The 25303-nt window shown below is 48.3% G+C and overlaps 1 protein-coding gene across 3 annotated transcripts in view; it reads left to right on the plus strand.

Moving 5' to 3' along the window:
* Positions 1-24453, plus strand: part of luc7l3 (LUC7-like 3 pre-mRNA splicing factor) — a 66134-nt gene extending 41681 nt beyond the window's left edge. The window contains exons 8-12 of one of the 3 annotated variants that reach the window (XR_010977593.1): positions 513-784; positions 3162-3328; positions 8712-8911; positions 15158-15238; positions 15636-24453. Coding sequence is in view for 2 of the 3 variants with exons in the window: in XM_068058610.1 (XP_067914711.1) it covers positions 513-784; positions 3162-3328; positions 8712-8878 (606 nt within the window). In the remaining variant the exon portion in view is untranslated. Of the gene's footprint in view, positions 1-512; positions 785-3161; positions 3329-8711; positions 8912-15157 lie in introns of all 3 variants that reach the window. The other 2 variants (XM_068058610.1, XM_068058611.1) reach the window with 2 other exon arrangements.
* The last annotated feature ends 850 nt before the right edge of the window (positions 24454-25303 follow it).

The raw sequence follows: 25303 nt of genomic DNA on the forward strand, positions 1-25303 counted from the left end.
GCCCGACGCAGCCCGAGTCCCTCCGCTTTTGCCCCAAGACCAACCGGACCCGAGCCCGCCCCGACTCGACCCGGCCATCCCTTTACTTACCTCCCGACTCGGAACCTCCTCGAAGCTGCAATGCATGCGTGATGACGACATAGTGACGTCACTCGTTCGCTGCGCGGACTCTGTTTCGTCCCGGACTCCCAGCTCAGGTAAGTTTTTTATTTTTAATAATTTAATGGCACAGCACTGACCCTGTGTGTCCGGCTTGACCCGACACGACTCGACTTGGACTCGGCCTGACCCAACCCGACGCGAGCCAAAAGCCAGAGCCTGAAGATGAGCCAGGCCTGACCCGACCCAAACCCAACACGTGTTGTCGGGTTCGGGTCTGGTAGCAGGCCTCTATTACCCAGGTCTTGCTGCGTGTGGACATGGACTGCTTCAGTATCTGAGGAGTTGAGTGAAACGGAATACTGCAATATTGGTGTGTGGCCCTCTGTATTTAGTGTTTTATTTCTGTCCAGGAGAAGGTTCGGAAGAAGACTGAAGAACCAGAACGTGATGACAAATTAAAAAGAGAGAGAGAAGAACGGGAGGTGGAGCGAGAGCGGGAGGAGCGGGAGAAGAAACGCCGTCGGGAAGAGGAAGAGAAAGAGCGGGAGAGAGAGGCGCGGCGCAGGAGGAGCCACTCACGGAGCCGGCATTCCCATTCCAGCCGAGCATCTGATAGGCGACGAAGCAGATCACGAGAGCGCAAGCGGTCACGCAGCAAGGAGCGGGAAAAGAAACGGAGCAGGTATGAGATGGGCTGTAGAGAAACGGAGCAGGTATGAGACGGGCTGTAGAAGAGAAGGAGCAGGTATGGGACAGGAGCTGGAGAAGAGAAGGAGCAGGTATGAGACGGGCTGTAGAGAAACGGAGCAGGTATGAGACGGGCTGTAGAGCAACGGAGCAGGTATGAGACGGGCTGTAGAGCAACGGAGCAGGTATGAGACGGGCTGTAGAGAAACGGAGCAGGTATGAGACGGGCTGTAGAGCAACGGAGCAGGTATGAGACGGGCTGTAGAGCAACGGAGCAGGTATGAGACGGGCTGTAGAGAAACGGAGCAGGTATGGGACGGGCTGTAGAGAAACGGAGCAGGTATGAGACGGGCTGTAGAGAAACGGAGCAGGTATGAGACGGGCTGTAGAGAAACGGAGCAGGTATGAGACGGGCTGTAGAGAAACGGAGCAGGTATGAGACGGGCTGTAGAGAAACGGAGCAGGTATGAGACGGGCTGTAGAGAAACGGAGCAGGTATGAGACGGGCTGTAGAGAAACGGAGCAGGTATGAGACGGGCTGTAGAGAAACGGAGCAGGTATGAGACGGGCTGTAGAGAAACGGAGCAGGTATGAGACGGGCTGTAGAGAAACGGAGCAGGTATGAGACGGGCTGTAGAGAAACGGAGCAGGTATGAGACGGGCTGTAGAGAAACGGAGCAGGTATGAGACGGGCTGTAGAGAAACGGAGCAGGTATGAGACGGGCTGTAGAGAAACGGAGCAGGTATGAGACGGGCTGTAGAGAAACGGAGCAGGTATGAGACGGGCTGTAGAGAAACGGAGCAGGTATGAGACGGGCTGTAGAGAAACGGAGCAGGTATGAGACGGGCTGTAGAGAAACGGAGCAGGTATGAGACGGGCTGTAGAGAAACGGAGCAGGTATGAGACGGGCTGTAGAGAAACGGAGCAGGTATGAGACGGGCTGTAGAGAAACGGAGCAGGTATGAGACGGGCTGTAGAGAAACGGAGCAGGTATGGGACAGGAGCTGTAGAGAAACGGAGCAGGTATGGGACAGGAGCTGTAGAGGGGAAACAGAGCAGGCACGGGACAGGAGCTGTGGAGGATAAGCAGCAGGTATGGGACGGGAGCTGTAGAGAAGGAGCAGGGACGGGACGGGAGCTGTAGAGAAGGAGCAGGGACGGGAGATGTCATCAATTTGCAGCAGAGAAATGTCTAACTGCTCCCTGTTGATATTTATGGCCCACACAAGCTGCCTCCCACTTCAGTTCATCTCCCGCATTAGCATATACTTCTATTCCTTTCTCCCTTGTGTTCACAGAGTTTTCACCTAATTGCATCGATGGTATTTTGCCTAAGTCATTCCATGTGGTAGTGAGTTCTATTGTCATGTTAAAATGTTGAGATCATCCTGACTCCGTGGGAATGTGTAGCTTGCTTTTTGCCCTCCCTGAATGTGGTCGCTCACACGGTTGTGATGCCACAGTTACCCCGCAGCGTCTCCCCAAATGCCGTTTCTTGATGTGTGAGCTGTCAGCTGTTTAACCCTGATTTCTGATCCTGCTTGGCATTGCACTCATAAGCAGGAGGCACTGAATAGCTAGTGTTTAGTGCCATCTTTATGAATTCCTGTGTCCTGTGCGTCTCAGAACTCCAGGCTTCAGCAGCCAGTTCCCAAGTGTATAGTTGCTATTTCATTCTGTCTCTGGGTGTACCTGGACAGAGCCACCTGCATCGCTAACTGTGTGATGGACAGAATGAGCAGACTGCAGGTAAGCTTATGCAGCCCTTTCTGGAGCCTCTAAATACAGTGAATTCAGTACTATTACGTTGCAGAAACCATTAGAAAGAATTTTGTAATGTACACTGTAGGTCTGGAGTGACCCATCAGAACCGCATCTCCCCCCACCCCCTGCCCCCAGCTTGCTAACTTACATTGGTTCCTGATCTTGCAGAGTCTCCCTTTTTAAAACTCTCATCTTTGTGTTCAGATGCTTCCATGGCCTCTCTCCTCCCTTTCTTTGTAACCTCCTCCATCCCCAATTTTAAACGCTCCACCATTGGCAGCCTTGCCTTCAGCTGCCTGGGCCCCAAGCTCTAGAATTCCCTCCCTAAACCTCTCCGCCTGGCTTTCCTCCTTTAAAACGCTCTTCAAAATCTATCTCTTAAGCTTTGGTCATTTGCCATATTTCCTTATGTGGCTCATGTCACATTTTGTTAATGCTCCTGTGAAGCACCTTGGGATGTTTTACTACATGAAAGGCGTTATATAAATATACAAGTTGTTTTGTATTGAAAGTATTGACTCTTGCTCCATTATTGGATCAGTTTTGTTAGATCTGCTATGTGTTGGATCTTTTTTAAGTGTATGCTGCAATTTTACTTTTGCAAAAGGGGTGAGGATCGACGGAGCAGAGACCGATCCGAGAGGAGCAGGGACCGATTGGAAAGGAAACACAGGTCCCGGAGCAGAGATCGGCGCAGGTCACGGAGTCGGGATGTCAGGTCTCACAAGCACAGAAGCAGGAGCAGGGAGAAAGAGAGGAGGTCGAAAGATAAAGGTACAGTGACCCAGGATCTGCTTGGCTGTGTGTCTGTTATTTATGCAGCAGGTTCTCAATGATTTGACCACCAGTAACACCCAAGTCGCCTCCATCAGCAGCGAGCCTGTTATGTTGAGGTGTTTGTGAAGCTGCAGAACTGAAGCTGTTTACAAACTAAATCTGCGGCAACAGCATTCCTGCACATACCAGCAGCTAACCATGGCTGAGAGTGTGACCTGGTATCTGGTAGACCCCCAGTTCCAGCCCTGATCTGTGCTGGGAGGGACAATCTTGGTGCTCCTCCTTCCCACGTTGGTCTGATGTGACACCTGCCTCCCTTACCACAAATGGGTATGCTCTGAATGACTGACCTGTGAGCAGATTCTCACCGAATATGTATCCCAAGTGCCTAGTTACACTGAAAGGCAATGATTTGGCAAATGGGAAACTGAGCCTAGTAATATTGACTTGTGCATCATTGTGCTGTGAAATTAGCAATTTTTTCACCATTATCATGGCTCCTTTTCAAAAGGAGCCTCAGAAGCAAATTGAATTGTTACGGTGCTGTCAGCCCAAGTTGCAATATAGACACTTTCCAGCAGGTACTGCAGCTCTGCCATTTTCTGATAATTGAGTACTAAATGTGGGACCCTCTCTACCACTTGCTCTCCACTGCTTGGCCTCATCACTTATCATGAACACTTTGATAAGTCAGTGGGTAATTACACCATTGAAAGTCATACTTGCTGGCAGAACATTAGTATGACAGAGAAGGACTTTGTTGGCCTGGGCTGCGATGCTCCCCATAGCTCTTTCCCCATAGCCCTGCAATCAGTCCCACCTCCACTTCCCCCTCACTGCTCTTTCCCCATAGCCCTGCAATCAGTCCCACCTCCACTTACCCCCCTCACTGCTCTTTCCCCATAGCCCTGCAATCAGTCCCACCTCCAATTCCCCCTCACTGCTCTTCCCCCATAGCCCTGCAATCAGTCCCACCTCCACTTACCCCCCTCACTGCTCTTTCCCCATAGACCTGCAATCAGTCCCACCTCCACTTACCCCCCTCACTGCTCTTCCCCCATAGCCCTGCAATCAGTCCCTCCTCCACTTACCCCCCTCACTGCTCTTCCCCCATAGCCCTGCAATCAGTCCCACCTCCACTTACCCCCCTCACTGCTCTTTCCCCATAGCCCTGCAATCAGTCCCACCTCCACTTCCCCCTCACTGCTCTTTCCCCATAGCCCTGCAATCAGTCCCACCTCCACTTACCCCCCTCACTGCTCTTCCCCCATAGCCCTGCAATCAGTCCCACCTCCACTTACCCCCCTCACTGCTCTTTCCCCATAGCCCTGCAATCAGTCCCACCTCCACTTACCCCTCACTGCTCTTCCCCCATAGCCCTGCAATCAGTCTCACCTCCACTTCCCCCTCACTGCTCTTTCCCCATAGCCCTGCAATCAGTCCCACCTCCACTTACCCCTCACTGCTCTTCCCCCATAGCCCTGCAATCAGTCTCACCTCCACTTCCCCCTCACTGCTCTTTCCCCATAGCCCTGCAATCAGTCCCACCTCCACTTCCCCCTCACTGCTCTTTCCCCATAGCCCTGCAATCAGTCCCACCTCCACTTACCCCCCTCACTGCTCTTCCCCCATAGCCCTGCAATCAGTCCCACCTCCACTTACCCCCCTCACTGCTCTTTCCCCATAGCCCTGCAATCAGTCCCACCTCCACTTACCCCTCACTGCTCTTTCCCCATAGCCCTGCAATCAGTCTCACCTCCACTTCCCCCTCACTGCTCTTTCCCCATAGCCCTGCAATCAGTCCCACCTCCACTTATCCCCCTCACTGCTCTTTCCCCATAGCCCTGCAATCAGTCTCACCTCCACTTACCCCCCTCACTGCTCTTTCCCCATAGCCCTGCAATCAGTCCCACCTCCACTTCCCCCTCACTGCTCTTTCCCCATAGCCCTGCAATCAGTCCCACCTCCACTTACCCCTCACTGCTCTTTCCCCATAGCCCTGCAATCAGTCCCACCTCCACTTACCCCCCTCACTGCTCTTTCCCCATAGCCCTGCAATCAGTCCCACCTCCACTTACCCCCCTCACTGCTCTTTCCCCATAGCCCTGCAATCAGTCCCACCTCCACTTACCCCCCTCACTGCTCTTTCCCCATAGCCCTGCAATCAGTCCCACCTCCACTTACCCCTCACTGCTCTTTCCCCATAGCCCTGCAATCAGTCCCACCTCCACTTACCCCCCTCACTGCTCTTTCCCCATAGCCCTGCAATCAGTCCCACCTCCACTTACCCCCCTCACTGCTCTTTCCCCATAGCCCTGCAATCAGTCCCACCTCCACTTCCCCCTCACTGCTCTTTCCCCATAGCCCTGCAATCAGTCCCACCTCCACTTACCCCCCTCACTGCTCTTCCCCCATAGCCCTGCAATCAGTCCCACCTCCACTTACCCCCCTCACTGCTCTTCCCCCATAGCCCTGCAATCAGTCCCACCTCCACTCTTTTCCCCCCCCCCCCACCCCTGCTCTTTCCCCCCCCCCCCCACCCCTGCTCTTTCCCCATAACCCTGCAGTCAGTCCCACCTCCACTTACCCCTCACTGCTCTTTCCCCATAACCCTGCAATCAGTCCCACCTCCACTTCCCCCTCACTGCTCTTTCCCCATAGCCCTGCAATCAGTCCCACCTCCACTCTTTCCCCCCCCCCCCACCCTTGCTCTTTCCCCCCCCCACCCCTGCTCTTTCCCCATAACCCTGCAATCAGTCCCACCTCCACTCTTTCCCCCCCACCCCCTGCTCTTTCCCCCCCACCCCCTGCTCTTTCCCCCCCACCCCCTGCTCTTTCCCCCCCACCCCCTGCTCTTTCCCCCCCACCCCCTGCTCTTTCCCCCCCACCCCCTGCTCTTTCCCCCCCACCCCCTGCTCTTTCCCCCCCACCCCCTGCTCTTTCCCCCCCACCCCCTGCTCTTTCCCCCCCACCCCCTGCTCTTTCCCCATAGCCCTGCAATCAGTCCCACCTCCACTCTTTCCCCCCCACCCCCTGCTCTTTCCCCCCCACCCCCTGCTCTTTCCCCCCCACCCCCTGCTCTTTCCCCCCCACCCCCTGCTCTTTCCCCCCCACCCCCTGCTCTTTCCCCCCCACCCCCTGCTCTTTCCCCCCCACCCCCTGCTCTTTCCCCCCCACCCCCTGCTCTTTCCCCCCCACCCCCTGCTCTTTCCCCATAACCCTGCAGTCAGTCCCACCTCCACTTACCCCCTCACTGCTCTTTCCCCATAGCCCTGCAATCAGTCCCACCTCCACTCTTTCCCCCCCACCCCCTGCTCTTTCCCCATAACCCTGTAATCAGTCCCACCTCCACTCTTTCCCCCCCTCCCCTGCTCTTCCCCCGAGCCCTGCAATCAGTCTCACCTCCACTTACCCCTCACTGCTCTTCCCCCATAGCCCTGCAATCAGTCCCACCTCCACTTACCCCCCTCACTGCTCTTCCCCCATAGCCCTGCAATCAGTCCCACCTCCACTTACCCCCCTCACTGCTCTTCCCCCATAGCCCTGCAATCAGTCTCACCTCCACTTCCCCCTCACTGCTCTTCCCCCATAGCCCTGCAATCAGTCCCACCTCCACTCTTTCCCCCCCACCCCCTGCTCTTTCCCCCCCACCCCCTGCTCTTTCCCCATAACCCTGCAGTCAGTCCCACCTCCACTTCCCCCTCACTGCTCTTCCCCCATAGCCCTGCAATCAGTCCCACCTCCACTCTTTCCCCCCCCCCCCCACCCCTGCTCTTTCCCCATAACCCTGCAGTCAGTCCCACCTCCACTTCCCCCTCACTGCTCTTTCCCCATAGCCCTGCAATCAGTCCCACCTCCACTCTTTCCCCCCCCCCCCACCCCTGCTCTTTCCCCCCCCCACCCCTGCTCTTTCCCCATAACCCTGCAGTCAGTCCCACCTCCACTTCCCCCTCACTGCTCTTTCCCCATAGCCCTGCAATCAGTCCCACCTCCACTCTTTCCCCCCCACCCTCTGCTCTTTCCCCATAGCCCTGCAATCAGTCCCACCTCCACTTCCCCCTCACTGCTCTTCCCCCATAGCCCTGCAATCAGTCCCACCTCCACTCTTTCCCCCCCACCCCCTGCTCTTTCCCCATAGCCCTGCAATCAGTCCCACCTCCACTCTTTCCCCCCCACCCCCTGCTCTTTCCCCATAGCCCTGCAATCAGTCCCACCTCCACTTCCCCCTCACTGCTCTTTCCCCATAGCCCTGCAATCAGTCCCACCTCCACTCTTTCCCCCCCACCCCCTGCTCTTTCCCCATAGCCCTGCAATCAGTCCCACCTCCACTCTTTCCCCCCCACCCCCTGCTCTTTCCCCATAGCCCTGCAATCAGTCCCACCTCCACTCTTTCCCCCCCACCCCCTGCTCTTTCCCCATAGCCCTGCAATCAGTCCCACCTCCACTTATCCCCCTCACTGCTCTTCCCCCAGAGCCCTGCAATCAGTCCCACCTCCACTTCCCCCTCACTGCTCTTTCCCCATAGCCCTGCAATCAGTCCCACCTCCACTCTTTCCCCCCCACCCCCTGCTCTTTCCCCATAGCCCTGTAATCAGTCTCACCTCCACTTCCCCCTCACTGCTCTTCCCCCATAGCCCTGCAATCAGTCCCACCTCCACTCTTTCCCCCCCACCCCCTGCTCTTTCCCCATAGCCCTGCAATCAGTCCCACCTCCACTCTTTCCCCCCCACCCCCTGCTCTTTCCCCATAGCCCTGCAATCAGTCCCACCTCCACTTACCCCTCACTGCTCTTCCCCCGAGCCCTGCAATCAGTCTCACCTCCACTTACCCCTCACTGCTCTTTCCCCATAGCCCTGCAATCAGTCCCACCTCCACTTACCCCCCTCACTGCTCTTTCCCCATAGCCCTGCAATCAGTCCCACCTCCACTTATCCCCCTCACTGCTCTTCCCCCAGAGCCCTGCAATCAGTCCCACCTCCACTTACCCCCTCACTGCTCTTCCCCCGAGCCCTGCAATCAGTCCCACCTCCACTTCCCCCTCACTGCTCTTCCCCCATAACCCTGCAAATTTTCCCCTTCAAATATTTATGCAACTCCCTTTTGAAAGTTGCTATTGAATCTGTTTCCACCGCCCGTTCAGGCAGAGTGTTCCAGATCACAACAACTCATTGTGTTAAAAAGCATTCTCTTCAACATCTCATCTGGTACTTTTGCCAATGATCTTAAATCTGGTTACTGACACTCCTGAGAATGAAACCTTTATTTACCTTCATGGCTTTGGACATCTCTATCAAATCTCACCTTGATCTTTATTTGCTCTAAGGAGAGCAGTCCCACCTTTTCCAGTCAATGTATGTTGAGATTTTTCTGTGCCTTGCAGAAAGGAGAGACTCTGATGAAGTGAGGAAAAGCAGCCGGAAGGCCAGTCAGACAGACCGAGAGAGTGCAGGGACCCGCGCAGACCCCATGGAGGTGGACTCCACTAAAAGCGAGGTCAATGGGAGAGATGAAGACCTAAAATCTGAAGGTGACACTCAGTCCAATTAAAACTGATCTGATTTGACCTCAGATCAGGCCAAGGTAAGTGTGGCTTTTGCATTCCTCGGTTAGGGTTTGCCGTTTGTTTTTGTTTGGTTCGCTTTAGCAGTGCAGTGTAAGTATTGCAGCAGCGAAGATGGAGACTATCCAGCAAAGGCACGTGAAGGTATACTTTGTAAAACGCCGAGCGAGGACGACAGACTAGTCTTGAGAGAGTAAGAGACACAAAAAATGCGTCTGGGAGACACTAGGTACTTTACTTTACCTCTGCATATTATATATAATGTACGGAAACCCGGCCCCCATTTCTGTTCCTTTGTGGATCTAGTGAATGGCAATGAATGGGTTTGTGTTTTAAAAGTAATTTTATTTGAAGAAAACTGTAAACTTTGGGGAATTGATTGGACTGTGTGGGGTTGGTTGCTGTGAACTGTTATCAGTTGAATAAGTTTAGAATTCATTAGGTGGAGAATGGTTTTTTTTGCTGTTTCTGTAACTGCATCTAAGGCATATTTGAAAAGATTTTTTTTAGTTTTAACAAATCTCTGTTAATGTCACGGATGTTGTAGATTTTTTGTTTTTTTGTTTTTTTTAAAAACTGCCTTGCACTCTAATGGAGTCTTTCTGTAACTCGAGCCAGTAGCTTGGATTGATGGAAGTGTAGGGTTTATGACTAAGTGAACCTGAGAACCATATCTCACACTGCGCTGGTCTTGTGAGCCGCCCATGAAAGCAAATTAAAAATCAAGGAATCAGTGAATGAATTGCAGGTACTCATGCCAGGTACACCTCCTTTCTCTACCCACCTCCGTGTTTGAATGCTTTTGCCTGTTTTTTTAATGAATCTTTTATCTTTTTTTTTAAAGCTTGCTATTTCATATTGTATTTGCTGATCATGTTTAACAACAGGATTTAAATATTCGTTTCCTGTCACCGTAATTTTTTTTGAAACTGTGGAATTGTTTCTGTGCAGATGTGTTACAGAATTCTCTTCAAACTACAGGGGATGGAAGGGAATTTTCAAGAATTAACTTTACTTTTCACATAAATTTAAAACAAACCAAAAGCTGTAGCAGCCTCCTGTTCCCGTGCAGTACATTACAGGCCCTAGCACAGAGGTACGACTTGCGAGTTCTTTGCCCCTCTGTCCTCCTTCTTTGCCCTCCCTTCCCATGTCCAGTGAGCTCTTGGTCCAGTGGTGCCCTGCCATGGCTGATGAAATTGTTTTTCTTAAATATTAAATATAAAAAGACATTTAAATGACAGTGACTTTGGTTAAACCTGTGACAAGGAATCGTCAATATTAATTCTTTGCTCATGACCAGCTTCCTTCTGATGGGTCAGCTAAAGGTTATTGTAAATCTGTATGAGGCTTTTGAATTAGCAGTAAAGCAGCTTGAAAATGTGAACAGTGGAATTCATGAAGTGTTTCTAGCACACAGGCATAGTGACAGGTCAGTACCCCACTGTACCAGTGTCAACTTATCAATAGTCCTGCTTCACTGTGCCTCTTTTATCTGCTGGAAGTGGTTTGGCCTGTTTGATCCCATCCTTCTCCGAGACCAACCCCATCATCATCTATTATACCCTGCAGCTCCTAACTGAGCTGAGTGTCCAGGCCTCACCACCCTTCCTAGTAACCTTGTTCTAACCGTTGACCACTCTCTGTAAAGGAACACTTGCTGGTGCCTGCCTAAAATTGTCTCCCACCCGCCCTGGTATCTGACAGTATTGTTCCAGATCAGTTTTCTTTGCCCAGTCAAATATCTTCCCCAGTTGTACTTTGAGATAACACTTTCAAAACTGACAAGCCCCAGCATATGAATTCCTTCCTCACTTTGGGACTGTACCTTATTCTGTGCAGGAGCAGAGACACCAGGGGGTATAAGTGCATAAATTGTTGAAGGTGGCAGGGCTGGTTGAGAAAGTGATTAAAAAGGCATACGGGATCCTGGGCTTTATAAATAGGGGAGTGGAGTACAAAAGCAAGGAAGTTATGGTGAGAACCTTTTATAAAGCACTGGTTCAGCTTCAACTGGAGTATTGTGTCCAATTCTGAGCGCCACACTTCAGGAAGGATGTGAAGGCTTTAGAGATGATGCAGAAAAGATTCACGAGAATGATTCCACGGATCAGGAACTTCAGTTAATGGATAGATTGGAAAAGCTGGGGTGGTTGTTTTTACACAAGAGAAGGTTGAAAGGAGATTTCATCGAGGTGCTCAAAATCATGAGGTCTCTAGGCAGAAGTACTTAAAGGGAAAAGATTTGCAGGACTGAGGGGAAAAGGCAGGGGAGTGGGACTTGCAGAGAGCTGGCATAGACACAACAGGCTGAATGGCTGCCTCTGCTGTAACCATTCTATGATACTATGTACACCACTTCCAGGCAGTGCCTGCTGTACATGTGGCATCACTGCCCCACTGTGCTGCTGCTTCGCAATGACTGCAGGGGACTTGAACTCAAATCCCCGATCAAATCAGCATTTAAAGGGGACCTGCAGGAAAGTGAAAGTTGTAGCACTAAAGCTTACCCACCTTTACTGGTCAGTATCATCAGTGAATCATGAACTCTGATCTGTTTCTGGGATTCCTGCAGCACCCTGCTAAAAATAGCACTGATCTGAGTCACGAGTTTCTCTGCCCCCCCTTCCCTCTTACAAGTCCGCTCAGACCCACTCTGTCGTTCACCAATTCTTCAAACTATTCTTTAACCACCTTGGGGCGTTCTCTGTTCAAACTCTAGAAATGCAAGTTGCTGTTTAATCTCCTATCCCTCCCTGTGTGTTAATATTAACAGACAGACTGAAACAATCCCCTCGTCCTCCTGAGCACAGCCTTGACTGGGTGCTGGGGCCAGTTAGCAGCACTGTATCCAGTGAGTGCACTGGAAGCTGGGGCCAGTTAGCAGCAGTGTATCCGGTGAGTGCACTGGGAACTGGGGCCAGTTAGCAGCACTGGATCCTGTGAGTGCTCTGGGAGCTGGAGTCAGTCGTACTGTGGCCTGTGAGTGCACTGGGAACTGGGACCAGTTAGCAGCACTGGGTGCTGAGTACACTGGGAGCTGGGGCCAGTTGGTCGCACTGTGTCACGTGAGTGCACTGGGAACTGGGGCCAGTTAAGAGCATTGCTAATGTGTGCACTGGGAGCTGGGGTCAGTTAGCAGCCCTGTGTCCTAGGAGAGCACTGGGTGCTGGGGCCAGTTGCTCGCACTGTCACGTGAGTGCACTGGGAGCTGGGGCCAGTTAGCAGCAGTGGGTCCTGTGAGTGCACTGGGAACTGGGGCCAGTTAGTTGCACTGGATCCTGTGTGTGCGCTGGGAACTGGGGCCATTTAGCAGCACTGGGTTCTGAGAGAGTACTGGGTCAGTTGGTCGCACTGTGTCACGTGAATGCCACTGGGAACTGGGGCCAGTTAAGAGCGTTGCTAATGTGAGTGCACTGAGAGCTGGGGCCAGTTAGCAGCACTGGGTCCTGTGAGTACACTGGGAACTGCGGCCAGTTAGCAGCACTGGGTCCTGTGAGTGCACTGGGAGCTGGGGCCAGTTAGCGGTCCTGGGAGAGCACTGGGTGCTGGGGCCAGTTGGTTGCACTGTGTCACGTAAGTGCACGAAGCTGGGTCGGTTAGCAGCACTGGGTCCTGTGAGTGCACTGGGAACTGGGGCCAGTTAGCAGCACTGGGTCCTGTGAGTGCACTGGGAGCTGGGGCCAGTTAAAGCGCTGTGTCACGTGAGTGCACTGGATTCTGTGGCCAGTTAGCAGCATTGTGTCCTGTAAGTGCACTGGGAGCTGGGGTCAGTTAGTTGCACTGGGTCCTGTGAGTGCACTGGGAGCTGGGGCCAGTTAAAGCGCTGTGTCACGTGAGTGCACTGGGAGCTGGGGCCAGTTAGCAGCACTGGGTCCTGTGAGTGCACTGGGAGCTGGGGCCAGTTAAAGCGCTGTGTCACGTGAGTGCACTGGATTCTGTGGCCAGTTAGCAGCATTGTGTCCTGTAAGTGCACTGGGAGCTGGGGTCAGTTAGTTGCACTGGGTCCTGTGTGTGCGCTGGGAACTGGGGCCATTTAGCAGCACTGGGTTCTGAGAGAGTACTGGGTCAGTTGGTCGCACTGTGTCACGTGAATGCCACTGGGAACTGGGGCCAGTTAAGAGCGTTGCTAATGTGAGTGCACTGGGAGCTGGGGCCAGTTAGCAGCACTGGGTCCTGTGAGTGCACTGGGAGCTGGGGCCAGTTAGCGGTCCTGGGAGAGCACTGGGTGCTGGGGCCAGTTGGTTGCACTGTGTCACGTAAGTGCACGAAGCTGGGTCGGTTAGCAGCACTGGGTCCTGTGAGTGCACTGGGAACTGGGGCCAGTTAAAGCGCTGTGTCACATGAGTGCACTGGGAGCTGGGGCCAGTTAGCACTGGGTCCTGTGAGTGCACTGGGAGCTGGACCAGTTAGCAGCACTGGGTCCTGTGAGTGCACTGGGAGCTGGGGCCAGTTAGCAGCACTGGGTCCTGTGAGTGCACTGGGAGCTGGGGCCAGTTAGCAGCACTGGGTCCTGTGAGTGCACTGGGAGCTGGGGCCAGTTAGCAGCACTGGGTCCTGTGAGTGCACTGGGAGCTGGGGCCAGTTAGCAGCACTGGGAGCTGGACCAGTTAGCAGCACTGAGTCCTGTGAGTGCACTGGGAGCTGGACCAGTTAGCAGCACTGAGTCCTGTGAGTGCACTGGGAGCTGGGGCCAGTTAGCAGCACTGGGAGCTGGACCAGTTAGCAGCACTGGGTCCTGTGAGTGCACTGGGAGCTGGGGCCAGTTAGCAGCACTGGGTCCTGTGAGTGCACTGGGAGCTGGGGCCAGTTAGCAGCACTGGGTCCTGTGAGTGCACTGGGAGCTGGGGCCAGTTAGCAGCACTGGGTCCTGTGAGTGCACTGGGAGCTGGGGCCAGTTAGCAGCACTGGGTCCTGTGAGTGCACTGGGGGCTGGACCAGTTAGCTTCACTGAGTCCTGTGAGTGCACTGGGAGCTGGGGCCAGTTAGCAGCACTGGGAGCTGGACCAGTTAGCAGCACTGAGTCCTGTGAGTGCACTGGGAGCTGGACCAGTTAGCAGCACTGAGTCCTGTGAGTGCACTGGGAGCTGGGGCCAGTTAGCAGCACTGGGAGCTGGACCAGTTAGCTGCACTGGGAGCTGGGGCCAGTTAGCAGCACTGAGTCCTGTGAGTGCACTGGGAGCTGGGGCCAGTTAGCAGCACTGAGTCCTGTGAGTGCACGCTGCTTTTTTATCTACAAAACAGGAGTGACTGCTAAATCATTGACTGAAGTGCTTGGTGATGTGCTGAGGCTGTGTAAGGTGCTGTAATTGTGATTGCACAGACAATTCTGATTGTGATGGTAAATTTGATTATAAATAATTCAAGAAAACGAACTAATCCTTTTTAATTTTTTCCATGTTAATGTCTGAATGCACCCAGTAATTCCTGCAGGTTCCCCAATGTTAACAGCCTTCTGTGTTTAAAAGTATTAAAGTCACAGGGGAGGGTGGAAATTTCTTTCAATAATGAATTATAAATAAGGTTTTCTTTGGAGTTCAGCAGGAAGTTTAATTGGATTGATGGGGATCCAGTAAGTGTTTAGGGCAGGAGATTGCATGATAGATATTGTGTCGAGGGAGGGGAGTCCATGATGTATTTGAATGCTGGCTTGATGGACCAAATGGCCGTTTCTCACTCCACACTGATTTTAATTCCCAAGTTGCCTTCATGTATCCACAAGGATGGTGTTTTTAAGTTGTAACTGACTGAAGCATCTTTAAAATGAAAATTATATTGAGGCTGCTGAAGAAGTTGCAATTAAGCATTAACTGGTTTGTTCAAGTCAGCAGTGCACATCGAGGAGAGCTTTCCCGTAAAGAATTAATATTGACCTACCAGAAGGTAAAATGTTTTTCGAAAATGTAAAGTCACTGCCCTTGACCCTTTTTATGTTGTGTGATAAATCCATTGACAACTCTGTATGCTGTCTGTCATTACAGATGGGAGATTACAGTAAATCACTACTTAAGGATACAGTAGAGGTGGGCTGTTTACACTCTGAGAAAGGGTTTCCTTTTCTAGGTTAGAGCTGTAGCCAGTCGTTAGCAGAAACCCCAGAAGACAAGTGCTCTCTGTAGGGCAGTAGGAAGTCTCCAAGAGGTACTTTCCTTTTGCCTTTTTTTTAAAAAAAAAAGAAAATAATGGTTGTGTATAATGGTGAGCAAGTGTGTGCATTCATTTACGCTGATTCTAATTGCATGTTGTCGAATCTTTAATTTCTGTAGGCATGGTCATTTTGAAGATGTCAAGGATTCCCAGTGAAGATTCGACTGCCTGACCTGAAGTCTCTGCCCAGTTAAAACAAGGTGAAAGAAAACTGTAGTGGTGTAGAGAGAGGGAGAGAGAGAGAGAGAGAGTGAGAAATTGTAATTTTTAAGCAAAAAAAAACATTCATTTCAGGACTTTTATGTATGATTAGCTGCCCTAAGGAATTCCCATTTCTTGTGCTTGCAATACTCTTTTTCACTAACAGTGAACTCGAGTCCTGTGTTTTCCACAAGTGTGTCAGACTAAAGTGAGCAGCGCCCGAACCATGTGACCTGCAAATGTGTACCCGAAGGTTTACCTTGACGTTTCAATTTCGTAGCAAACTGCTATCTGTAAATACACTGGCCGCTAAGTTGTATAGAGCTGTTTTGATTAAGAGGCTGATTTCTACCATTGCTCCTGTGGCCACAATCTTTTTTTTTTTGGTTTTTGTAGTGCTAGGCTGCCTGCCTCTTTCTTGGTTTCCCATCCAGCCGTGAGGACAAGTGTTGAGAATTTTTCCCTGCCCTGCTGTTCCTGTATTTTGAAAATGGTTGCTGTAATTTGCAAATTTTAGTGTTGATTATGAATAAATCTTTTTTTCAGTAAACCTTCCACTCTGCCTTGTGTTTAACTCAGTTTTTGAGTCAATTTTTTTTCAGGTTGGGAGGGGGAGTTTGGGCTCTGCACTAAGGCAACTCTTTCCTGTAACTGACTTGCCAATCACTGCCTCCCTATTGTCTTCACCCCAGCTGCAGAGAAGCAACCCTCATGCTCTAGCCTGGCTAGAAGACTCTGGATTGGGTTAGAAGGTTGTGGGTTTTAGTTCCATGCACTCACCACCCTCTGTGTAAAGAACTTGCCTCGCATATCCCCTCTAAACTTTGCCCCGCTCACCTTAAACGTACGTCCCCCAGTAACTGACTCTTCCACCCTGGGAAAAAGCTTCTGACTATCCACTCTGTCCATGCCGCTCATAACTTTGTAAACCTCTATCATGTCACCCCTCCACCTCCGTCGTTCCTCTGAAAACAATCCGAGTTTATCCAACCTCTCCTCATAGCTAATGCCCTCCAGACCAGGCAACATCCTGGTAAACCTCCTCTGTACCCTCTCCAAAGCCTCCACGTCCTTCTGGTAGTGTGGCAACCAGAATTGCATGCAGTATTCTAAGTGTGGCCTAACTAAAGTTCTGTACAGCTGCAGCATGACTTGCCAATTTTTATACTCTATGCCCCGACCGATAAAGGCAAGCATGCCGTATGCCTTCTTGACTACCTTATCCACCTGCGTTGCCACTTTCAGTGACCTGTGGACCTGTACGCCCAGATCTCTCTGCCTGTCAATACTCCTAAGGGTTCTGCCATTTACTGTATACTTCCCACCTGCATTAGACCTTCCAAAATGCATTACCTCACATTTGTCCGGATTAAACTCCACCTGCCATTTCTCCACCCAAGCCTCCAACCGATCTATATCCTGCTGTATCCTCTGACAATCCTCATCACTATCTGCAACGCCACCAACCTTTGTGTCGTCTGCAAACTTACTAATCAGACCAGCTACATTTTCCTCCAACTCATTTATATATACTACAAACAGCAAAGGTCCCAGCACTGATCCCTACGGAACACCCTCCATTCAGAAAAGCACCCTTCCACTGCTACCCTCTGTCTTCTATGATCGAGCCAGTTCTGTATCCATCTTGCCTGCTCACGTCTGATCCCTTGTGACTTCACCTTTTGTACCAGTCTGCCATGAGGGACCTTGTCAAAGGCTTTACTGAGGTCCATATAGATAACATCCACTGCCCTTCCTTCTTCAATCATCTTCATCACTTCCTCAAAAAACTCAATTATTAGTGAGACATGACCTCCCCTTCACAAAACCATGCTGTCTCTTGCTAATAAGTTTGTTTGTTTCCAAATGGGAGTAAATCCTGTCCTGAAGAATCCTCTCTAATAATTTCCCGACCACTGACGTAAAGCTCACCGGCCTATAATTTCCTGGATTATCCTTGCTACCCTTCTTAAACAAGGGAACAACATTGACTATTCTCCAGTCCTCTGGGACCTCACCTGTGGCCAATGAGGATGCAAAGATTTCTGTCAAGGCCCCAGCAATTTCTTCCCTTGCCTCCCTCAGTATTTTGGGGTAGATCCCATCAGGCCCTGGGGACTTATCTACCGTAATGCTTTGCAAGACGACCAACACCACCTCCTTTTTGATAATGAGATGACTGAGACTATCTACACTCCCTTCCCTCGGCTCATCATCCACCAAGTCCTCTTCGGTGATTACTGATGCAAAGTACTCATTTAGTACCTCGCCCATTTCCTCTGGCTCTACACATAGATTCCCTTCTCTGTCCTTGAGTGGGCCAACCCTTTCCCTTGCTACCCTCTTGCTCTTTATATATGTATAAAAAGCCTTGTGGGACTTGAGCATATAATCCAGGCTGCCACTCTGCAGTACTGAGGGAGTGTTGTATCCAGAGGTGCTGTATTTCATGTGAGACATTCAACTGATACACATCCGTCAGAGGGGCAGACAGGGTAAGAACCAGTGGCACTATTTAGAAGAGTAGTGTAGTTCTCCCTGGTGTTCTGGCCATTACATATTTCTCAGCATCACTAAAACAGATTAACTGGTCATTTATTTCATTGTTTGTGGGATCTTGCTTTGTGGAATTTGGTTGCCTACATTAACTGACTGTACTTCATTGGTTCTAAAGCACTTTTGGATGTTGAGGATATGAAAGGTGCCATTTAAATTGCAAGTTCTTATGTGCACTGAGGTAGTACCTGCTGGGAGGTGGTCTGTGACACAACTGCTCTAATACTGAACTGACCTGTTTCTTGATTGTTCGCTTTCCCATGTTGCTGCTGGTAGGAAGAAATAGGAGCAGGAGTCGACTCTATGGCCCCTCGAGCCTGCTCCGCCATTCAACTGGATCATGGCTGATCTACTTCAGTGCCATTTTCCCACACTATTCCTATATAGGACCATAGGAACAGGCGTAGGCCATTCAGCCCATCGAGCCTGCCCCGCCATTCAATATGATCATGGCTGATCATCCACTTCAATGCCTTTTTCCCACACTATCCTCATATCCCCTTATGCCGTTTGTATTTAGAAATCTGTCAATCTCTGCTTTAAACATACTCAATGACTGAGCTTCCACAGCCCTGTGGGGTAGAGAGTTCCAAAGATTCACAACACTGAGTAAAGAAATTTCTCCTCATCTCTATCCTAAGTGGCTTCCCTCTTATTTTGAAATTGTGTCCCCTGGTTCTAGACTCCACAACCAGGGGAAACATCTTACCTGCATCTACCCTGTCCATCCCTTTAAGTATTTTGTAGGTTTCAATGAGATCACCTCTCATTCTTCAAAATTCTAGAGAATACAGGCCCAGTTTCCCCAGTGGCTCTTCGTCGGACAGTCCCGCCATCCCGGGAACGAGTCTGGTGAACCTTGGTTGCATTCCCTCTATGGCAATAATATCCTTCCTAAGGTAAGGGGACAAAAACTGCACACAGTACTCCAGGGGCAGTCTAACAAGGTTGTTTGCAATTGAAGCAAGACTTCATTAGTCCTGTACTCAAATCCTCTTGTGATAAAGGCTAACATACCATTAGCCTTCTTAATTGCTTGCTGCACCTGCATGTTAGCTTTCAGTGACTTATTGACAAGGACCCCCAGGTCCCTTTGTACATCGACACTTTCTAATCTCTTAACATTTAAGAAATACTCTGCACATCTGTTCCTCCTACCAAAGTGGATAACCTCACATTTTTCCACATTATATTCCATCTGCCACGTTCTTGCCCACTCACTGTCTGTCCAAGTCCCCTTGAAGCCGCTTTGCATCCTCACAACACAGTTATTGTGTCATCTGAGAACTTCGAAATACTACTTTTGGTCCCCACATCCAAATCATTGATATATATTGTGAACAGCTGGGGCCCAAGCACTGATCCCTGCCGTACCCCATTAGTCACAGCCTGCCAACGCGAGAATGACCCGTTTATTCCTACTCTCTGCTTTCTGCCTGTTAACCAATCCTTAATCCATGTCCATATATTACTATCCCAAGTGCTTTAATTTTGCTAACCAACCTCCTGTGGGGGACTTTATCAAAACCCTTCTGAAAATCCAAGTATGCCACTTCCACCAACTCCCCTTTATCAATTTTATTTATTTAGAGATACAGCACTGAAACAGGCCCTTCTGCCCACTAAGTCTGTGCCGACCAACAACCACCCATTTATACTAACCCTGCAGTAATCCCATAATCCCTACCACCTACCTACACTAGGGGCAATTTACAATGGCCAATTTACCTATCAACCTGCAAGTCTTTGGCTGTGGGAGGAAACCGGAGAACTCGGCGAAAACCCATGCGGTCACAGGGAGAACTCGCAAACTCCGCACAGGCAGTACCCAGAATCGAACCCGGGTCCCTGGAGCTGTGAGGCTGCGGTGCTAACCACTGCGCCACTGTAACATCCTCAAAAAAACTCCCAACAGGTTCGTCAAACATGATTTCCCATTCATAAATCCACATTGACTATGCCCAATCAGATCATTATTATCCAAGTGTCCATTTATCACATCCTTTAGAATAGATTCTAGCAGTTTCCCAACGACTGATGTAAGGCTAACAGCTCTAATTCCCTGTGTTCTCTCTTCCTCCCTTCCAATCTGCAGGAATCGCTCCAGAATCTATAGAATTTTGGAAGATGATCACCAATGCATCCACTATCTCCATGGCTACCTCTTTCAACACTCTGGGATGTAGAATATCAGGTCCTGGGGACTTATCAACCTCCAGCCCCATTAATTTCTCCAATACAACCGTAATAATTTCCTTCAATTCCTCATTCTCCCTAGTCCCTTGGATCTCTAATTCTGGGAGGTTTCTTGTATCTTACTCAGTGAAGACAGACACAAAGTAATCATTTAGCTTCTCTGCCATTTCTTTATTCACCATTATAAATTCTGACTCTGCCTGTAATGGACCCACATTTGTCTTAGCCAAACGTTTCCCTTTTATGTACCTGTAGAAGCTTTTACAGACCTTCTTTATATTTTTTGCTAGCTTACATTCATATTCTATTCTCCCTTTATCGGTTTCTTCGTCCTCCTTTGTTGTATGTCCCTTTAGACATCAACGCTTCTCAATTTCTCATCATTTATGAAATACTCTGCATTTCTGTTTTTCCTACCAAAGTGGATAACCTCACATTTTTCCATATTATATTCTATCTGCCATGTTCTTGCCCACTCACTTGGCTTGTCCAAATCCCCTTGAAGCCTCTTTGCATTCTCCACATTCCCACCTAGTTTTGTGTCATTAGCAAACTTGGAAATACTACATTTGGTCCCACATCCAAATTGTGAATAGTTGGGGCCAAAGCACTGATCCTTGCAGTACCCCACAAGTCACAGCCTGCCAACCTGAGAATGACCCATTTATTCCTACCATTTTCTGTCTTTGAACCAATTCTCGATCCATAGCAGTATATTATCCCCAATCCCATGTGCTCTAATTTTGCTTACTAACCTCTTGTGTGGGACCTTATTGAAAGCCTTCTAAAAATCCAAATACACCACATCCACTCGTTTCCCCCTTATTTATTCTGCTAGTTACATCCTCAAAAAAACTCCCAACAGTTTGTCAAACATGATTTCCTTTTCATAAATCCATGTTGACTCTGCCCAATCCTACCATTATTTTCTAAGTGTCCAGTTATCACTTCCTTTATAATAAATTCTAATATTTTCCCTACTACTGATGTAAAACTAACAGTTCTGTAGTTCCCCGTTTTCTTTCTCTCCTTTCTTAAATGGTGAGGTTACATTTGCTACCTTCCAATCTGCAGGAACTGTCCCAGAATCTCTAGAATTTTGGAGGATGATCACCAATGCATCCACTATCAACACTCTGGAATGTAGATCACCAGGTCCAGGGGATTTACTAACTTTCAGTCCCATTAATTTCTCCAGTATACTTTACTAATTTCTTTCAGTTCTCTATTTCTGGGAGGATTTTTATATCTTCTTCCATGAAGACAGACAAAGTATTTGTTTAGTTTCTCTGCCATTTCCTTGTCCCCCACTATAAATTCTCTTGTCTCTGCCTGTAATGGACCCACATTTGTCTTTGCTAATCTTTTCCTTTTTAGATACCCATAGAACTGTTTTTATGTTTCTCGTTAGTTTACTTTCATGTTCTATTTTCTCTTTCTTCATCAATTTCTTGGTCCTCCTTTGCTGAATTCTAAAATGCTCCCAATCCTCAGGCTTACTTTTTTGGCAACTTTATAAGCCTTTTCCTTTTATATAATACAATTTTTAACTTCTCGTTAGCCACGGTTGGATCACTTTCCTGTTGGGTTTTTTGTGTCCCAAAGGAATGCGTATTTGTTGTGAACCATGTAAATCTTTAAATGCTAGCCATTGCCTGTCTACTGTCATATCTTTTAATGTAGTTTCCCAATCTCCCACAGACAACATGCCCCTCATACCTTCATAGTTTCCTTTGTTTAGATTTAAGACCCTAGTTTTGGATTGAACTACATTACTTACATCTTAATGTAAAATTCTATCATATTCTTTACAACGAGATTATTAATTAGCCCTTTCTCACTGCACAATACCAATCTAAAATACCCTGTTCTCTAGTTGGTTCCTCAACATACTCTTCTAAAAAACCATCTCGTCTACATTCAGGAATTCATCCTCTATAGCATTAATGCTAATTAGGTTTATCCAGTCTATCTGTAGATTGAAATCCCCCATGATTACTGTATTATCCTTGTTACACGCACCTCTAATTTCTTGATTTATATCGTGTCCTACATTACCACTAATGTTTGGCCTATAAACAACTCCCATGTCTGTTGCCCCTTGCTGTTTTTTAGCTCCACCCAAACTAATACTACATCTTGATTCTTCAATCTAAGATCCTCTCTCACTAATGCACTGATCTCATCCTTTATTAACAGTAGTACCCCAGCTGTTTTTGCCTATCCTTCCTAAATTTTGAATAACCTTGAATATTTAGTTTCCAGCTTTGGTCACCCTGCAGCCACATCTCTAATGGCAATTGAGATCATACCCATTTGCTTCTGTTTGTGCTGTCAATTCAACTACCTGGTTGTGAATGCTATGTGCATTCAGATAGAGTGCCTTTACTTTTGCCTTTTTAACATTTTTTCATATTTTGACCCAATTTGGTGCTGGCCTTTGTTTCTGCTGCCTTCCCATTTTGCTTACTACTTTTCATTCTAGCTTGCTAGCTACTGTGCAACAAGATAGGATTAATTAATTACCTCATAGTGAAGGCACTGCTAGGCAGCAGCGATCATAATATGATTGAACTTAACATTCAGTTTGAGGGAGAGAAGAGTGGGTCCAAGACTAGTATTTGAAACTTAAATAAGGGCAATTATGAGGACATGAAAGCAGAGCTAGCTAAAGTGAACTGGCAAAGTAGGTTAAGGGATAGGTCAATAGAGATGCAGTGGCAGACATTTAAGGGGATATTTCAGAATACACAGAATAGATACATTCCAACGAGAAAGAAAAATTCCAAGGGGAGGACCCACCATCCGTGGTTAACTAAAAAGTTGAACATAGTATCAAACTTAAAGAAAAAGCACATCATTGCACAAAGATGGGAGGTAGGTCAGAAGATTGGATGACTGAATGACTAAAAAATTAAATAAGGAAGAAAAATTAGAGTACGAGAAAAAACTAGCTAGAAATATAAAAAGATTTAGATATTTAAAAAAGAGTTAACAAAGTGAGCGCTGGTCCTAAAGAAGTGGGTCTGGAGAAGTAATGGAAAATAAGGAGATGGCAGATGAATTGAACAGGTATTTTACATGGGTCTTCACCATAGAGGATACAAGTAACACCCCAGAAATAGTTGTAAAGTAGGATTTGGAAGGGAGGGAGGAACTCAAGACAATTACAATCACCAGGGAAGTGGTACTGTGCAAATTGTTGGAGCTGCGGGCTGACAAGTCCCTGGGTCCTGATGGACTTCATCCTAGGGTGTTAAAAGAAGTGGCTAGTGCGATAGTTGATGCATTGGTTTTAATTTTCCAAAATTCCCTAGATTCGGGGAACGTTCCATTAGATTGGAAAATAGCAAATGTAACTCCTTTATTCAAAAAGGGAGACGAGGCAGGAAACTACAGGCCAGTTAGCTTAATATGTTTTAGGGAAAATGTTAGAAACTATTATTAAAGACGTTATAGCAGGACACTTAGAAAAAATCAAAGTAATCAGGCAGAGTCGACATGGTTTTGTGAAAGGGAAATAGTGTTTAACCAATTTATTGGAGCTCTTTGAAGAAGTAACATGCTGTGGATAAAGAGGAACCAGTGGATGTACTGTACTTAGATTTCCAGAAGGCATTTGATAAGGTGCCATATCAAAGTGTGATGGAAACCACACCTGCCAAATGGAAACATATTAATTTCGTCAGACGGAACACGACTTGAACCTTTTTGCTGGACATTGCATAGAACATATTCAAAAAAGACCACAGAGTTGGACAGCTGAAACATGGCTGCATGTTTGCATTCTGAGAGACAGTTGAATAGAGAGACAATGGAAGTGCTCACTGATACAATTAACAACATTGGTCTGGGCAATCATGATAAACATTTTGTCTGTGTAAGAGCCAGAGCTCCACACCCCACCATGTGTGACTGGAGAACTTTGAGAATCAACAGCCCTCGCAGAAGAGGCTGTTTCAAACCAAGAGCTGGTCACATGACTTACCTGCTGGCCAGACTGGGAACTGTTTGAACTGTGCCATATAGAAAGGTAGCAGACTGCAATTTGAAGACCAAAGAGAAGAAAGGTACCTCTCTCTCTCTCTCTTTGTCTCTCTGTCAAGCAAAGTCCCAGGGACTCACGGAAGCAGCTTAAGCCTCAAGACAGAGGACCCTTTCAACCTTCTGGTACCAGAGAAGCAAGTTTGAAAGTGTGCACTGGGCCCCAGCGAAAACTGCAAGACCTCAACTCCAATCAAGGACTTTACATCCAAACCGAAAGACAGTAACTGAATTGTATTTATTGCCAACCCTATTTAAACCTCCCCATTAATTCTTTCTCCCCCTCTGTATCTATTTGTGTGTGTGTTTATCTCGTATGCACGCCAGTGTGGTTGCATCGTGTATCTTTAGTAATTTTAACTGAATTAGAGTGTTAAGGCTAATAAACTTGCATCTTTCTTGTTTAAACCTGAGAAAACCTGTCTGGTTGGTTCATTTTGCAATTACAGTTAGAGATCAGTGAGCAAGGACTCAGAGTGTTGGGCTAAAACACTTTTAAAAAGATAAACCCTGTTACGGTCAAACCAGGAAAGGGGCAAGAGGGGAGCCTGTGACCCCTTCCTCACCCGGTCGTAACAAAAGGTTATTGTGGAAAATAAAAGCTCATGCTGTAGGGGGTAACATATTGGCATAGATAGAAGATTGGCTAGCTAACAGGAAACAGGGAGTAGGCATAAATGGATAATTTTCTGATTTGCAAGATGTAACGAGTGGTCTGCCACAGGGATCTGTGCTGGGGCCTCAACCTTTTACAATTTATATAAAAGACTTGGATGAAGAGACCGAAGGTATAGTTGCTAAATTTGCAGATGACACAAAGATAGGTAGGAAAGTAAGTTGTGAAGAGTACATGAGGCTACAAAGGGATATAGATAGGTTAAGTGAGTGGACAAAGATCTGGCAAATGGAGTATAATGTGGGAAAATGTGAAATTGTCCATTTTGGCAGGAAGAATAAAAAAAGCACATTCTCTAAATGGTGAGAGATTGCAGAGCTCTGAGATGCAGAGAGATCTGGGTGTCCTAGTGCATGAATCGCAAAAGGTTAGTATGCAGGTACATCAAGTAATTAGGAAAGCTAATAGAATGTTATCGTTTATTGCAAGGAGAATTGAATACAAAAGTAGGAGCTTATGCTTCAGTTATACAGGACATTGGTGAGACCACATCTGGAGTACTGTGTACAGTACTGGTCTCCTTATGTAAGGAAGGATGTAAATGTGTTTGAAGCAGTTCAGAGGTTTACTAGACTAATACCTGGAACGGGTG

Source organism: Heterodontus francisci, chromosome 26 (genome assembly GCF_036365525.1).
Source record: "Heterodontus francisci isolate sHetFra1 chromosome 26, sHetFra1.hap1, whole genome shotgun sequence".
Taxonomy (NCBI): domain Eukaryota; kingdom Metazoa; phylum Chordata; class Chondrichthyes; order Heterodontiformes; family Heterodontidae; genus Heterodontus; species Heterodontus francisci.